This window comes from Peromyscus eremicus, chromosome 5 (genome assembly GCF_949786415.1).
Source record: "Peromyscus eremicus chromosome 5, PerEre_H2_v1, whole genome shotgun sequence".
In the NCBI taxonomy this organism is placed as follows: Eukaryota; Metazoa; Chordata; class Mammalia; order Rodentia; family Cricetidae; genus Peromyscus; species Peromyscus eremicus.
The window spans coordinates 25060084-25077129 of NC_081420.1; the positions used below are offsets into that span (position 1 = coordinate 25060084).

A 17046-nucleotide genomic window follows, 5' to 3' on the forward strand; every position below is an offset into this window, starting at 1 on the left:
TCTGAAACCTTCTGTAGTCCATAAATTTCATTTTTTAAATTTAAGTAAAAAGAACCTGAGGAGAACTGACTCAGTGGAAGTTTTGTGTGACTATGAGCATCTCATGAGATAAAAGCCCACACAAGAGCCAAGGAAGTTTTTCCTGTCCTCAAAAACACTTCAAAATTTTCCCTTAACAATGTACCCGCTATTTACAGACCATTTGTGTTGTATAAGGTATTATAAGCAATTTGGAGATTATTTAAAGACTACAAGAAGATATGCCCTAAAGAACCAAAGCACACCCATTTCAAGCAAGCCCCTCACCCCAGCTTGAAACAGGCCTGAGTTTCAAAATTCTCAGAGCTGCTGACATAGGTCCCAGAACAAAGTCAGGATGTTTAAAGAGTCATCTGGTAGCAACTGATTAACTATAGAATGCCCCAATGCCGGAGATAGTCCATAAAGTTTGACAAACAACCCGTTAAAACTACAAAGTAAGATAACACAGAAATTCTGAAAAGCCCCTAAAACTTGAGCCAATCAGAATTGTACCGTACTAGCACCCCTAAATGATGTAACCTTATGGGTTTTGCCTTTAAAAACTGAGCTTGCTGAGGGGCAGGCACCTCCTCCAGCCTCTGCTGTGTTGGATGGCTTGACGAAGTCCCTGCCCAGCAGCTTGAACTGCTTCATTAAACCTTGCTTTTGCATTTTGGTGAGTTTGTGTCTCTAGTGGTCTCTTCAGAGGGGGAGAATAATCAGTGCCTTTGAGAGCTATGCCGTCTAAATATTATCAAAAAGCTAGGAGATGAAATTTTATATTCATCCTTGCTTTGGGGTTTATCATTTCTTCTGCTAGTAATCCCTCCTTTACCTAGTCATTCTCCCCACGTTCCTATACATCTCATTTCAGGCCTGACGACAAACACTTGCCCCTTCTGGGAATGCATTCCCCCATCCTGTTGTTTACGTTGCTTCACATTCCTCCTTCAGCACTAATTTAGATCCTTTAGGATGAGCATCAGTAGAGAGGAGCGGAGGGAGAGGTACTACTACTACTGTTATTCTTCTGCACTCCACCCCTGCCCCATCTGCAGGCGTAGGAAGAAATAACAAAGATAGCTGTAATTTTCATATTTTTCAGATTCATTTTTTGTATTCTGAAATATTCTGTATTCAGGTTAATTTTCAAATTATTTTTCTGTATTCGGATCACCTGCCCTAATCCAGCATGGCAGCATCAGCTACACTCCGAGCGCCTTTCCGGAACCCAAGGACTCCGACGCCCTGTGATGACGTAGATCCCCCGCCCCCCCCTCCGGCGCGCTGTGCCTTCTGTCTCCCAAACTAGCCTCCAGGTTTGCGCCTGCGCAGCGGAGTCGCGGGTGGGCGGAGCTGGTCGGGATGAGTGGCGGAGGGACAGAGACCCCTGTAGCGTGCGAGGCCGCCCAGGGCGGCGGCGGCGGCGGCAAGAAGCGGGACTCGCTGGGGACTCCGGGTGCGGCGCACCTCATTATCAAGGGTACGGAGTGGAGGGCGTGGTCTTCCGAGCGGGGTAGGGGCGCGTGCTGGGGCCCGCCCCTCCCGATGCTCCCCGGCTCCCCCGCCGCCCTCAGCCGCCTGGCCTGACTGTCTCCGCCCCAAGCCCACTTTAATGCAACCGGCGAAGGGCACCCAAGTTGGGGATGGGAACTAGTTTGGGCCCCACACAGTCACGTAGTAGAGTGACTTCGGACCTTCACCCTCTCTCTATCCTCTGCGCCTGGCTCATGCCAGGGAGAAAGGACACCACTTGGGAAACGGTCCTGAAACACCGCGCACAGCACCATCCAGTGCATCGATCTGACCTTTGAGCCGTAGAAGGCTTCAATCTAAGTTATTACAGTAACTCAACTAGGTTTAATGCCTAAACCTGGAAGTCCCTGTTAACCGCGGAAAGACCTCTAGTTGCATTCTCCACTGCTTCTCCTAACTCTGTTAACCCGGTCCATCTCACCAACTTCAGCTACACTCCTGCGCTGCCCGGGGAATGATTGCCTTATCTTTGGTGTTGGTTTCCATTTTAATCGTACTGCATCTGTATGCAGCCCCAGCAGAGCTGGCTGTGACCGTTTCTCATGCTGTCTCTTAATTTGGGGTCAAGTAGTATTGCGTGTGTATTAAGACTAAGAATTATTTCTGTGTGCAGTCCTAGTGAAGGATTGATTCGTTTTATGACTGTTGTTGGCCTACCTACCATCACTTCATCCACAAATGTTTTTCATCTTGCAAAAATTTGTACATATTAAACTAACTCCTCATACCACATCTGTGACAAAATACAGTCTGTGAATTTGCTCGCGTGCCTCTGTGGACTGGGCAGCTTCACTCTTTCACTATTGGAGACAATGCTGCTGTGATCATGAATGCACAAACATCTTTTTAAGGTCTCTTGTTCAGTACTTGGGGATATATCTCCAAAAGTGGATTTCTGGGTCATATGGTGATTCTTTGAACTTTTGGAGGAAATGACGTTTTTATAATTACTATATCATTTTCTATTCTCCCATGCACTTGTTATTTTCTGACTTTGGTAGCAGTCATTCTGATGGGTGAGAGAAGATGCCCCTTGTGGTCATGATTTGCATTTCCTGTAATGTTTAGTGATAAGTGTACTTATTCTTGTGTACTTACTACCTGTCTTTAGAAAAATGTCTAAGTCCTTTACTGAGTTATAGTTCTTAATATGTTCGTGGAAGGCAGCTGTGCTGACCCCTATACCATCAATGCTGTTCTATATATATATATCCTTAGTGCCCTTGAGCAGGAGTTTGTAGATGTTTTCTCCTGTTTCTCTGGTTGTCTTTCATTCTGTTGATTGTGTCTTTGAGGCAGAAGTTTTAAATTTTGAAATAGTACTGTACTGGAGATCAACCCAAGGCCACATGGTAAACAAGAACCATACCACTAGAGGCTACATCACCAACCCCTTTTCCTGTATTCTTATTTTGAGACTGATTCTCACTTCCACATTCAGGACCCAAACACACAGCCTTCCCTTTATTGGGCACTGAGAGAGCTGCACTCCTGTTTCTTCTCATCCTGTAGCCTCATGGATTGTCCATCAAAGCACTTCTCTGTGTCTTTGGGAAGAGATGTTTATCTAACTTTCACATTAGGTTATGAACATGTAGAAATCAAAAGATTATATATCTCTAACATTTTTGTATACCCAACAGTAAAAGATGCCCCTTGTGGTCATGATTTGCACATGTAAAAGAACACATATAGCCTGGCTAGAGTTGGATTTCTACAGAAATATGTATCTTACACATACATGATTAAACTAGAAGAATTTATATTTAATATTTGGAACTCTTACAGACTGAATTATAATGGATTTGTTTTGTTATAACGGCACTAGGTAGCATTGTAATTACCTAGTAACTGATAATGTGTATTTCATGATATGTCCCCTCCCCCCATAGTTTTCCACAGTTGAGGTTTTAGACGGGACTGTTAATTTACTTCTGTGTAGAACTGAATTATCTCTGCAGAGTCCAAGTGAGCCCCTGTTATATCATCAGGCTGCAGAAGCAGATGTCTCCAAACCGGCAAACCTTAACTGCTTCTCAGTCATGTGGAAAGAGACGGTAACTCGTGTGTGCTGTGTAAATAGCACGAACAGCTTGCTCTGTGAGATACTCACTGGGGAAGAGATGATTTGGGGACTCTGTGGTATATGATCTGCCTCTGGTGCTTCAGGACCACAGCATGCGGGCTGTCTCTGAAACCTGGGAGGCAGCTGGTTAGCATGAACGACAGTGTCAGGGAAGAAGGAGGGCTCAGCAGTTGCTGAGGAAAATCGGCAGTAGGTGAAATGAGTGTCTGGGGTGTAGGGTTCCAGACCGTGGCAACTGTAGGGGCTGCGTCAGGATGCCTGAGGCGGCGTGGTGTGCTTAGCAAACGGCAGGTGGTTTGCAATGGAGAACCTTAGATGGGCTTTTTGGAGCCGAACTGTGTGTATCCTGTTGGCCAGTTGTGCTTCAAAGACGTGTATTCTTGAGCTGCAAATAGACACTCTCTCTTGCGAGTATATTCTCTGCACAAGGTCTATAAGCTTCTACATTCTCTTGATCTCACTCAGGCAGTCATAAATCTTAGTATACCAGAGGCTCCAAGATCCCAATAAAGAACTCTAAATACTCTGTTGCATATTGTGTTTCTCAAACTTACTAACCATAGAACTTTCTTCATTAAATTAAACTCCAAATATCTTCTTACAGAAATGATGTAGGTAATAACCTACTGAGAGATTTAAACAAAAATATATATATCTTAAACTAGTTGTTGTTAGAAGGATGAATAGACTGACTTACCCAAACAGTTAAAATTCAGAATTTTCCTTTCATGGCTATGGCTTTTTCAGATCTAGTATAAGGCATAGATACTTAAAACCAACACTTACCACCATCTTTCACAGATAAATCACTAACAGGCCTGCTAGAGAATCTGAGGATATGGCTCAGTGCTAGAGCATTCGCCGAAAATGTGCAAGGCCTCAAATTCAGTCCCCAGGACTTAAAAAGATGCACTGTGCACCTTGCTCTACTCAGCTTTCCTCACCCTCTTCACTCTGATGTCAACGTCCATCTTTAATTTGGTGTGTCCCAGAGGAATTATCATTTTGCATATCTTTAAAGTTTATGTAAATGGATTTAGTCCTGAAGTTTGCTTTTATTAAATGTTGTATTTGTGAGATTTATCCATGTTAATAGGTGTTGATCTGGTATATACATTTTTACTCCCTGTTCACAATATGTGACTGTTTAGAGTGTTTTCCTTTTAATTATTCTTTTGGTAGTACACATGCCTCAGTAAACATTTATAGATGTCATGTTCATTTGTGTAAGATTTTTTTTTCTAGGTTATATATCACAGCATGGAATTGCTAAGGATATATGTCTTCAGCTCTATTAGATATTGTTAGATGGCTCTGAAAAGTGGTTCTACCAATTAACACACACTGGAAGTGGATGAGATTCCCTCCTGATCCATGGTCTGAACTGGATTTTAACCAATCTTCACCTGTTCTAGAGAAGGGGAAGAGTAAAATAGGCCAGAAATTGCACCAGTCAATGTGAATTAATTCTCCATTCTATTTTATCTTTCTAGATCTTGGAGAAATTCATTCAAGGCTTCTGGATCACAGACCAGTTACCCAAGGGGAAATTCGTTATTTTGTAAAAGAATTTGAAGTAAGTATCTAAAACTTATTTTGGTGAAAAGCATTGCACTAATTGTTAGTGACCTGCTACACGGAAAGGTAATTTCTGAGGTTTAAAACCTGACTTTGTTTTATATATTTTTATTTAAGTCTACTTTACATATGTGTAGTAAAAATGAAAAGATAAAAAAAGTACTTGTTAAATGCAAGACCAGACACCAGGAGGTAGGGGGCCACGCTCTGGTATCGACTCTTAGACTCTTTAATGTTTGCCAATTGCAGACTTTTTCCATGAAACCAGATAGAGTGAAAAAAAGAACTCTTAGGGATTGATGGGTCTGAATTCACAGATGCATTTGTTGTGTTTTTCCCTTGGTTGGAGCAAAAGCAGTCAAGGTGGAACATGGGAACTCCGCTTGCCTCTTCCACACGTTGATGCCCACATCAGTGACCAAACCTTCCACATCTGACTTCACCTAGGGATTCCCATCACTTTTGATTGCTCTGCCTGCTTAGTCATCCAGTCAGATTCAGTTTCACTCTGCCTGCCCAAGTGAGCCAACAATATTTCACTTTTGAAATCCGTTGCCAACTACAGGATGGAGTTCAGCATTCTTCTGTGACCTGCCCCTACTCCAGCCTCCCACCTGCCATTCTTCACTTTGCATGGGAGAGTGTGCAGTCCCGTTTCATGTTACTCTAGTTCTGCACGGGCATTGAGTAGTAATTTCTCAAGCTACTGTTAGATTGTGATCCTATGTAAGATGAGTTTCTATCTTCAGATGGGACTTTGACCAAGAAGAGTGTCAAAAACAAAGAATCTCCTAATAAACCCTTCAAACTGCAGCACGTCTATGGTGCTCAGCCCTCCAGATAGAGCTGTGGAACCAGACAGACAATTTTCAGTTCAGTAGACTCTAACTCAAAACTGCCTAATACTCCCCAAGGTTTTGAAGTTTAAAGACGTGTGTAGAGGTGTGCACCTTAGGCTTGTCTGTTTGTTACCTGGTGTGTAAGTTACTTTTCTCATCACTTTGCCCCAAAACCTAAAAGAAGCAACAGAAAGAGTAGATGTTTGCTTGGCTCACAGTTAAGGAGATGCTTCTCAGCTGGATAGGAAGGCATGAGAGCAGGCTGAATGGGTGGGACTCGTCACATCTGGGAGGAGCAAGCGCAGACAGGACAGGAAGCAGGGTCTGGCTGTAAACCTCCAGGGTCAGCCTCCGTGAAGAACTTCCTCCAGTGATGGTCTACCTTCTGTAGGTTCAAAACCGAAAACAGTCCACCAGGCCAGCACTAAGAGTTCACACCCATGAGCCCGAAGGAGACATTTCATAGTCGAGCAGTAACCCTAGGAATAGTGAGCAGTTTTCAACATCCTTGTCTATACGGGATGAGAACAATGTAGGACGCAGAAAATCACCTAGAGGGCGTTCTCTACATGTGATGTAAAAATCAGTACCAATCCCTACAAACGTGCTGTGATTCCTTGATGTTGCATGAATATGTTTAAAAATATCAAATATTCCATATGAGATGAGGATATAGTTATCCTTAAGCTCTGGCTGAACTCACTATGTAGACCAGGCTGACCTTGAACTCCCAGAAATCTGCCTGCCTCTGCCTCCTGAGTGCTAGAATTAAAGGCATACACCACCATGCCTGGCCTTAGTTACCCTTTTTAAAAACATGATACTGTTTGTTTAATTTCAAATACTTTTCTGAATTCTAAGCATACAAAAAATAAGTGTTGCAAGTCATCTTGGAGAACAGAATGTGCTTGAACATTCATTGATACAGCAGTTCTTCACTTTGCTGACAATGACAAGTTCTACAGTTTGTTTAAAAAGTTTCAGATCTGCTGCACTTAACTAAAAGAAAAATCCAAACACTTCTTAGGCCAGTTCACTGTCCCTTTTTCCCCTTTTCCATAACTAATGTCAGCAGAACGCTTTGTCACTGTGTTCAACAAGAAGCTAACGGGATGTCCCCTGCAGCAGCAACACACCCAGTCTCAGGACATCCCATGGGCTACGGCCCCTCCAGAGGGCATTTGCCCGGCAACCTCCATGCCAAGCAAGGAGCATCAAGAGTTTGCTTAGTGTTTTGTTCTCTTAACAAACTAAGATGTGTACAGCTCGGGATGTCTATCCTATAACCACATAGTTAAAACTACCTTACAGAAATACCAGGAACATGTTCAAATGCCTTGTCACACCAGCAGCGAAGTGCAGAGTGAGGGGAACATGGGAGTGCCTTTTCATCTTAAGAACATTTGGAGGGGCTGGGGAGATGGCTCAGCAGCTAAGAGCACTTCCTGTTCTTGGAGAGGACTTAATTCCAGTTCCTAGTACCCATGTCAGACAGCTCACAGCCACCTGTAATTCCAGCACCAGAGGCTCCAACACCCTCTTCTGGCCTCCTCAGGTACTGTATTTATATGCACAGACACAAACACATACATAATTTAAAATGAAATGTAAAAGGAAAACAAAAATGTTTGGAGCTATGTATAACTTGGATAGTTTTAGGGGGCTCTGGACACTCATAGAATCCACTGACACTTTGAGAGATGATATGATCATGATCAATTTTGTAATAAAACCTAACGAGGGTAATAGACACACTTCAAATAGAAGACAGAGAAATGGTTATTGTGTGTTTGAAAATGCACCTTCCTTCTCTTGATCTTCCTCGTCTACCTTTTTCTGGGCAACTTTAGCAGGACTCTTGGTACCATCAATTTCCCTTTAGGCTTGTAGTCAGCATCATCATCCTCATCTGTCTTCAGCTTTGTGGCCTTGGTGATGTGCGACTACTTTCCACTGTCCCTTAAGTTATTCCACATCTCACTCAGCTTTTCTGCCACATGTTCAGTGGAGATGCCAGTGTTTGCGGGTTTGACCTTGGGATGGAATTCGGAGCAGAATAAGGAAAATGCAGACCGTGCTTGTTGTGGGGCATTAGTCCCCTTTCTTCCTCCTTTACTGGTCTGCAGTCCTTCATTCCCAGTCCTGGTGTATGTTTCTACCTTTGCCACTTCATAGCTGTATATCCTCTTGGCTGGACACTGTCATCCACCTCTTTTTTTTTTTTTTTTTTTTGTTTGTTTGTTTTTTGTTTTCTTCGAGACAGGGTTTCTCTGTGTAGCTTTGCACCTTTCCTGGAACTCACTTGGTAGCCCAGGCTGGCCTCGAACTCACAGAGATCCGCCTGGCTCTGTCTTCTGAGTGCTGGGATTAAAGGCGTGCGCCACCACCGCCCAGCGTCATCCACCTCTTACAGCACTGTTTGGAAAATTCTGCAAAATTGACCGGACCTCTAGGTTTTTCTTCTTGTATTTTTCTCTTCATGTCTGCACAAAGAAAGGTATAAGCAAATATTCTCATTAGCTTTAACTGTCAACTTGATACAGCCTAAGGTCACCTGAGAAGGGAATTTCAATTGAAGGATTGCCCAGATCAGATTGGCCTGTGGCGTGTTTATGGGGTATTGTCTTGATTATTTATTAATTGTCTTGATTGTTAACTGGATGGTTCTGGGCTGTACAGAAAACTAGCAAGTGAACAAGCCAGCAAGCAGCATTCTTCTGTGGCAGTGGTTCTCAACCTTCCTAATGCTGTGACCCTTTAATACAGTTCCTTATGCTGTGGTGACCCCCTCCAATCCTAAAATTATTTTTGTTGCTACTTCATAACTGTCATTTTGCTGCTGTAATGTAATGTAAATATTTTCAGAGATAAGTTTGCTGAAGGGGTTGCAGCCCACAGGTTGAGAACCACTGTTCTCTGGTTTCCACTTCAGGTTCCTGCCTTGAGTTCTGTCCTGTCTTTGCTCAGTGATGTACTGTGACCTGGAAATATAAGCCAGATAAAGCCTTTCCTCTCCTAAGTTGTCTTGGAGGGTGAGCTCTCTCACGGCAACAGTGAAACTTGAGCAGCGGACATTTTGCACTTTGGTTTCTTGGGCTCATCTTCAGCCATCCTGACTAGGGTTTTCTCTAATTTAGTTGTTCTGAAATGTGGAGTTAGAGTGGGTTCTGCTTTTTCCTTCACTCCAGCAACTACCTTGTCATCAAGTTCACCTCCAAACCACTTATTAAGCCTTCCCACGTACCTGCTTATGACTGGCCCCGCCCCTTTGCAGCCCTCCATCTGCCCTCCCTGTGGTCAGTAGACTCTACCTGATCACCCTGCCCAACCTTATTTCTGCAGGCCATTTGTCACGCACTTGCTGGCTCACACCATCCTTGACACCCTCACTGGATCCCTGCCACACAGCTTCTCTGCCCACTTGCCTAAGTCCATCTCCTTGGCCATACTTGAGAATCCTGGATGGCCACAAACTGTTGTACACCTCTGTACCACAGCCACACTTTCTTCCTTTTTCTTTAACACATCTCAGTTATCCACCTATCTGTAATTCCATCTTTCCAAAATGTCCCTCCCTCTGTTTTGTGAATGCCTTACTCTTCTGTTTAGATTACAGGTTGAATTATCACCACGGACCTTTACTGCAAAGCAGCCACTGAAACATGAATCATGTTGCTCTCTGTGGTACTCTGTGCAGCACCAAACTTCCTAATACCATGTAGCAAATTACCACACATTCAGCAGCAGCAAACAAGGCCCGTTTATTCAAGTTCTGTATGTCAGAAGTCTGCACATGGGGTAGCCACGACCTAAGGTCAGCTTCTCAGGAAGCCAAACTCAGGGCGTTGGCCATGCTGCATTCTCCTCTGTGGATCAGGGCCCTCTTCCAAACTCACACGGTTGTAGCACTGTCTCTGGAGGCCACTTGCAGCTTCCAGAAGATAACTGTAGACCTTGTCACATAGCTTCTTCTATCTTCAAACCTTGAGTCTCCCTCACCTGGAATTCTTCTCATGCTCTAACTCTCTCTGGCGAGAAGAGCCCCTTCTCTGCTCAGGACTCACTTTACAAGTCGGGACCTCCAGAGATAACCACTCTGCCTGTCTCCTGCTTGGAGACCTTAACGCATCCATAGTGTTTAGGACTAAAACCTTAATCCTTCACTGTTGTTTTTCCACCAGCACAGTGGCTGCACCTGAATCTGCTGCTGCTTCAGCCAGTAACTGCAGCAGTTACTAGCCTGCTTCTCAGGAAGTGGCTGGAGGGACTTCTACATCCCGCTGGATCTGCCTTCTGTCACTACCACCGAATGTCGTTTTTTGTTTTTTTGTTTTTTAGTTTTTCGAGACAGGGTTTCTCTGTGTAGCTTTGCGCCTTTCCTGGAACTCACTTGGTAGCCCAGGCTGGCCTCGAACTCATAGAGATCCACCTGCCTCTGCCTCCTGAGTGCTGGGACAAATGTCGTTTTTAAACTAAATCTCTGTCGTTCTGTTTGCTAATAAAGACTCAGGAGTCAGAGACTGGGGTGAACACCTGCTAGCTCGTACAGGTGGACCGTCCCTCTTTGCTGGAATCTCAGAAAGAGAGTGTCTCTTCCGTTGCTCCAAACCAAAAAGGGCTGCCACACCCAGAGTCTCTCCTGTGTCCTGTGCATCTCTCTATCCATTTTCTGGACTCCCTCTGACACTCTATGATTACTTTCTGTCAACTAGTTGCTGGCTCTGCCTCCTGACCCAAGGTTGATTTTATTTAATTAATGTAAACCCAAACTCGGGGTTCGCAGTGTGGTCATATACCCGGCAACACTTCACAGTAGCACAGTTAAGGTTGAATTAACTGGTGGATGTGTGTGCCCCAGGGCTGCAGACCTGGAGGTCGTTTAGAATTCTGCTGGCCAACCTGGTTGTGTTCTTTTCATTCACCTTGCTGGCCTTCATCACTAGAGAGTTGACTTCAGACCTACATATTCTCTTTTGTATCCAAAACATCTACAGCAGTGTTGGCAGAGGTAACAGTCTTAAAAACATCCCGTGACTGACCTTTCTCATAAGTCACCTTTTTGTTAGTTTTGTTATTAAGACAATATTTACAAATATGCTTCAAAGGACCTAATTTATTAAATAAATTGTAGAATTTTGAAATTAAGGTGGCTTCTTTAACCTGACTTCCTACTTCATAAAGATTGAGCCCAGAGATGGAAATCAGTGAACTAGTGAACTAATGGCTAAGTCACCCCTAAAATTAAGTGCCTGCTGGTATGCTTATGCTGGGATTCTTGAGGTAATGTAGATGTTTCCTTTTTTCCCCTTTTTCCTCTATTTTATTAACTTTCATTGATTCAATGTAGATGTTTTCTATGAAAGAATTATACAAATGAAACTGAGTCCTGAAAAGACATTTTATTTCTATGTTTTTTATTATTCTGTGTTCAAAATAGCTTCCTATTGAAGCCAACATCTTTTTTGGCTGGAATGTAAGATAGTTGTCAAGGGATGATGGACATGTGTCTGAGAGGACATTATTGAGCCTGTCAAGGCGGTGTTGATGGGTAGGAAGAGCATGGCACTCTGCCATTTGTACCTGGGTTCCAGTCCTGGCCCCCTCTGAGTAGCTATGATTGCATGCTTTGCAAGGCTCAATTTCTTCATCACTAAAATGGCGACAGTAATATACTTCAGAATGTGAGTTTTTATGAAGGTTAAATGAAACTTCATTTTAAAATCTTTATACTGTGGGTGTTGATAAAAAATGTTTCTGTTGTTGAAAGATGATAGCAAGTAAAGCAAATAAAAATGTACTAATTTTATAATTCAGGTTTTTTTTTTTACACTTTAAATTTTTACAATAATTCAGATGAGTTTGGGTTCAGTGTTTTCTTTTCTTCAGCCTGGACTGAGAACCTTGGAAGGCTTCACAGATTTGTTATCATCTCTGCACAGGGGCCATGCTAATCCTCTCTGGATCATTCTGACTTCAGTGTAATGCTGCCAAAGTGAGCACTGGCCTCAGTTTTAGTTTCTTTAGTTTAGATTGATGTACTCTATTTTCATATGTATGCACATTTACCTTCATGGATATAGATGTATGTTTATATGTATTCACCCCATGTGCGTGCCTGGTGCTGCAGAGGTCAGAAGAGGGTGTCAGGTGCCCTGGAACTGGAGTTTGGGATGATCATGAACAACCATATGGATGCTGAGACTAGAACCTGAGTTCTTTGCAGTAGCAATGAGGGCTCTTTAACAGCTGAGCCATCACCCAGCCCCTAGGTTCAGTTTTTGATACCTCTGGATAAAATAGGGATTGCCTAGACAAATGTATAAGCGTATTCTCCCACCTTCTCATCCACCCCCTCTCCCCCTGCCTCCTCCTCTACTCTCCCTGTTGCTTCCCCTCCCTTTTGTTTGTTTTTGACAACTCACTGTACAACCAGGCTGGCCTAGAACTCACAGAGATCCTCCTGCCTCTGCCTCATGCATCTGAGATTAAAGGTGTGCACTACAACCAGTTTGTATACTCATTCTCTTAAAAGACTGTTTACCCGGGGACTGGTGAGATGGCTCTGCAGGTAGACTCCTGCTGCCAAGCCTGAGAATTGAGTTCAATCCCCAGAACCTACATGATAAAAGAGAGAACTGCTTCCTGTAAGTTGTTTTCTGATTTCTACATGTGTGTGTGCACACATGAATGCACACACTCGCAGAAAAAAAATAAATTAAAATATTTTGAAAAAGGACAATTCTAGTAAAAAATGAGTTTTCTACATTGGCCATGATAGATGTAACCATATATAGAGAGAGTTGAACAAAATATGTCGAGCATTTGTGTAAGTCACATGTCAGGAAATAGAATTGTATAAATAAAACAGACACAGACACATGGCTACCCACCCTCCAGGAAGTAAGTCATATCTTGAGGAACTTCTCACTTAAGAATGTTCTCTAAAGGGCCCAGAAATGGAGTCTTGACCTTGTTTGATTTGCTCTTTTTGACAAGCACTCTGTTCCTTTCACACGGTGGCCTCCATATTGTGCCTCTCAAGGGTTGAGTGTAGCACAGAAACTTCGCCGAGCGTCAGAATCCGCTCCGCTCTCTGTTGTTTGGGGCTGGAGGGATGGCTTAGCTGGTAAAAGCTCTAACTGCTCTTGCAGAGGACCCAGGTTCAGGTTCCTGCACTCCCATGGTGACTCACAGCTGTCTGTAGCTCTACTTCTAGGGGACCCAATGCTCTTTCCTGGTCTCTGTGGGTCCCAGGCACACGTGTGATGCACATACTAACAACATACAGGCAAACACTTATACATACAAAATAAAAATAAGTCTAGAAACAAAAAGAAGTCAGGCTGTAAGCAGTCCAGAGACTTGAGAGTCCAGCACAGTTCCAGCGTTTACACAGACGGTAGGAAGCATGCTCGGAAGCAGTGGTCTGCTCCCAGGGTGCTGTCTCTAGAGGGGAGAGACACAGCAGAGCCACTTGGCATCTTCTCTCTGCCACTCAGGTAGAGTTCACTTTAGGAAGAGCTGACTAGATGCTCTAATTCATTGGATTGTAGAATTGTCTCTGCAGAAGTGGGAATAAGTGCCACATGGTGGCAGCATTTCTCAGAATTCCTCAAGTACTGGTCGACTGTGACAAGCTGTTTTCTTTCGTGTATGAAAACAGTTGACAACCTTTCTCCTAACTTTAGAGTTTTCCCCGAATTCCAGTGAACATTATGGGCAGAGCTTGGGAAGAGCGAGCAGCCCGTGTTAGGGCACCCTCACTCCAGCACTTCAGTGAAGGGCATGGCAGTTTCCTACGGAGAGGCATTGCCCTCTAGGTCAGTGCTGCTAGCTGTAGATGAGACATCATGGCCTTTCTCATAGAGAAGAGAGAGAGAGATGTTAGAGAGAGAGTTTCACGAGGGGCCTGCAGGGTGGGTAATCCTGTGCGTTTATTAGAAAGTGCTAGGCACACCCCTTTCTCCAGTTCTTTACTAAATACCTCCCAAACAGGCAGCACATCAGTAGGAATGGGTGTAGTTACTAGGAACAGATACATGGAAAACAGACCTCCATGAGGGCTTATTTTTCTTGCATAGTCCTGAGACAGATTTGGAACGTCCAGGGCTGGCACGGTGGCTCTGTGATGTCAGCTTCTTCCAGCCTCTGTCTCCTTGGCACATTGCCCTTACACTTAGAAGTGGCCTTGGAGCCTCAGTCATTGTGTCGGCACTTTGTGTGGTAAAAGAGAGGGCAGGCAGGAAGCAGCCGTCAGCCTCTCTTAGAGGCTACCTCAGATACGGTTCGATTGTTGGCAACAAGGGAGTGATGCATAAGAGTCTTAGCAGGCGTGTGAAAGTGAGTGAGAAATAATCCTTACAGCCAGGAAGCTTTCAATTGCAAACTCAGAATGTTTACGAGAAGAAATTCCTGTAGATCAAGAGCTGCCCTGCTGCAGTTATGATAGATAAGCAGAGTCCCTGAGAGAGGACAGTACTCCAGGGACAGTTCCCTGCAGGGCTCAACAAGAGAGTGCCACAGAAGAGTGCCACTTGAGCAGAGAAAGAAAAATAGATGTTAAGGGTAGGCAGAGAATTGGAAAATGAAAAGGCCCTCACAGTGTGACAGAAATGCTGTGATACAGGAATTGGAAGGAATCGTGTTGATGGTTTTGATACAGGATAGTGGACGTGATGGCACTCGGTAATCCCAGAACTTGGAAGGAAGGCAGGGCGATTGCTGTGAGTTCAAGACCAGCATGGAATATATAGTGAAACCCTGTCTGAGGAAGACAAAATGAATAAATAAATTCCATTGTGAGATGAATCGGTCAAGAAAAAAAACCCTTAAAGACAGCACCAAGTAGAATCTCATAACAGCCCAGTCTTCAACTCTGCCGGGCCCACTAGTGGTGTGGAGATTTAAATTACAGTTGTTGGCCTTTTTCTCTAATGCCATCAAGTTATATCTCTGGTATAAACATTATAATTACTATAATATTATTAACAGTTACTAACACTGTAAGTGCTTACTGCAAGACATTGTCTTAAGCATGTTACATAAGCACTTATAATTAATTCAACTTAAGGAATTAATGTATGTAGTTTTATGGAAGGTTACATGTCATTTTATTGGTGCCAGGTGTTGTTCCAAGAATTTTTAACCTGGGAATAAGATGCAACTTTTAGTGTACATGTGTTACTATAGCTTTTTCCTTTTGTGATTGATGTTGATATAGTCCGCAATCAGATACATCAGTTTAAAAACAAGCACTTATCAGGTGTGAACCTCAGTGAAGAGACTATTTACAACATGCCACTTCCATAGGCCTCTTCATTATTTAAGCTAATTCTTATCGTTATTGGACTAAGAAATGTGACTACTAATTCACTCGGTAGAGCTAGGGATACAGTTCAGTTGGTACTAATCCCCAGGACAGCATAAAACTGCTATAGTCTCAGCCCTCAGGAGCTGGTGGCCAGAGGATCAGATGTTCAAGGCCATTCTCAGCTACAAAGAAAATCAAGGCTATCCTGGACTACACAAGACCATTTCTCACAACAACAACAACAATAATAATAATATCAGATGTGGTTGCATGTTTATAATTTTAGCCCTTCAGAGATGGAGGCAGAAGGATCAGAAGTTTAAAATCATCACCAGCTTCCTAGTGAGTTTGAGGCCAGCCTGAGTTCTGTGAGACCCTGTCTCAAAAACCAAAAAAAGGAAAGAGAGGGAGGGAGGGAGGGAGGGAAGAAGGAACGAAGGAAGGGAAAGCCAACTGAGAAAGAAACGGAAAAGTAAATAACAATAATCCATTTGCTACAGAGAGTGATTGACAATCAGTTGTTTGACTATATCTCTAGGGGATCTTCTTAGCCCTCAAATCTCCCCTGACTGAGAAGAGCCTGTCCTGTCTGGAGCCACAGAGCTCTGCTCTTTTACCTTAGATAACTTTGTTTCTACATTGAGAGACTATTCATCTGCCTGATAATAAAGAAGTTAATTTATATAAGAACTGAAATAGTTCCCCTAAACTTGATTTTTCCCAATTCCAATGCCATCTGGAAACAGCAGCATTAATGGCATAGTTTTTTAACAGCTTAGTTTTTTCTTCCTCAAATCTTGTCTGTGAGAACATGCAACAAAACTCAAAACTCAGCAAATACAAGCAACAGCAATAATAAAGCCAAGGAGAAATGGCTCCAGAATAGCAAATGGCCAAGTCATCCATAGCCTAAAGGCTTCTGTGGTGGTTTGTAAGAAAATGGCCCCCAAAGGGAGTGGCACTATTAGGAGGTGCGGCCTTGTTGGTGGAAGTGTGTCACTGTGGGGGTGGGCTTTGAGGTCTCCTTTGCTTAAGTTATGCTCAGTGTAGAAACAGTTCACTTCCTGTTTCCTGTGGATCAAGATGCAAAAATCTCAGCTCCTTCTTCAGCATCTGCCTGCATGCTGTCATGTCCTGCCATGCTGAAAATGGACTAAACCTCTGGAACTGTAATCTACACCAGTTAAATGTTTTCCTCTATAAGAGTTGCTGTGGTCAATGGTATCTCTTCACAGCAATAGAAACCCTAAGACGGCTTTCATGACACCAGAAATACCAGAGGAAGTGGAGGGGATGGCAGAGGGATTTGGGAGGCCCTGAATGCTACAGAGCCTCCAAGCCCCTGAACATTCCCATCATGCCTATTTGGGAATCTTGATGGGCCTTTTGGAGAAGAGCAGCAGAGTCTAGCTGATGGAACCGTAGGCTCTACCTCAGAGCGAGAAGGGAAGACTCAGAGTGAGTACCAAGAGGCCAAGACCACACTGTAGAGAAGCTATAGGAGCTGAAGACAGGAACAATGGGAGTTCTTCGTCCTGAAGCCAGAAGCGGTTCCCATCCATCTTAACAACAATAGAGGAAAACAGATTCCTCTAAAACTGGACAGAGCTGCATTCCTTGGAAGGTGCAAAGCGCAGTGACCGTCCTTACAGAAGTAAGAGACAACACAGGATGAG

At 43.6% G+C, this 17046-nt stretch overlaps 1 protein-coding gene and 1 non-coding gene across 2 annotated transcripts in view; one reads left to right on the forward strand and one right to left on the reverse strand.

Annotated features, from left to right (window-relative positions):
* The first annotated feature begins 1333 nt into the window (after window positions 1-1333).
* Window positions 1334-17046, forward strand: part of Bloc1s5 (biogenesis of lysosomal organelles complex 1 subunit 5) — a 48012-nt gene continuing 32299 nt past the window's right edge. The window contains exons 1-2 of the mRNA XM_059263146.1: window positions 1334-1504; window positions 5137-5219. Of these exons, the coding sequence (XP_059119129.1) occupies window positions 1387-1504; window positions 5137-5219 (201 nt within the window). The 5' untranslated portion in view covers window positions 1334-1386. The remainder of the gene's footprint in view (window positions 1505-5136; window positions 5220-17046) is intronic.
* On the reverse strand, window positions 11956-12059 carry LOC131912112 (U6 spliceosomal RNA). The gene has a single exon (XR_009379524.1). It is a non-coding gene; the product is annotated as a U6 spliceosomal RNA (small nuclear RNA).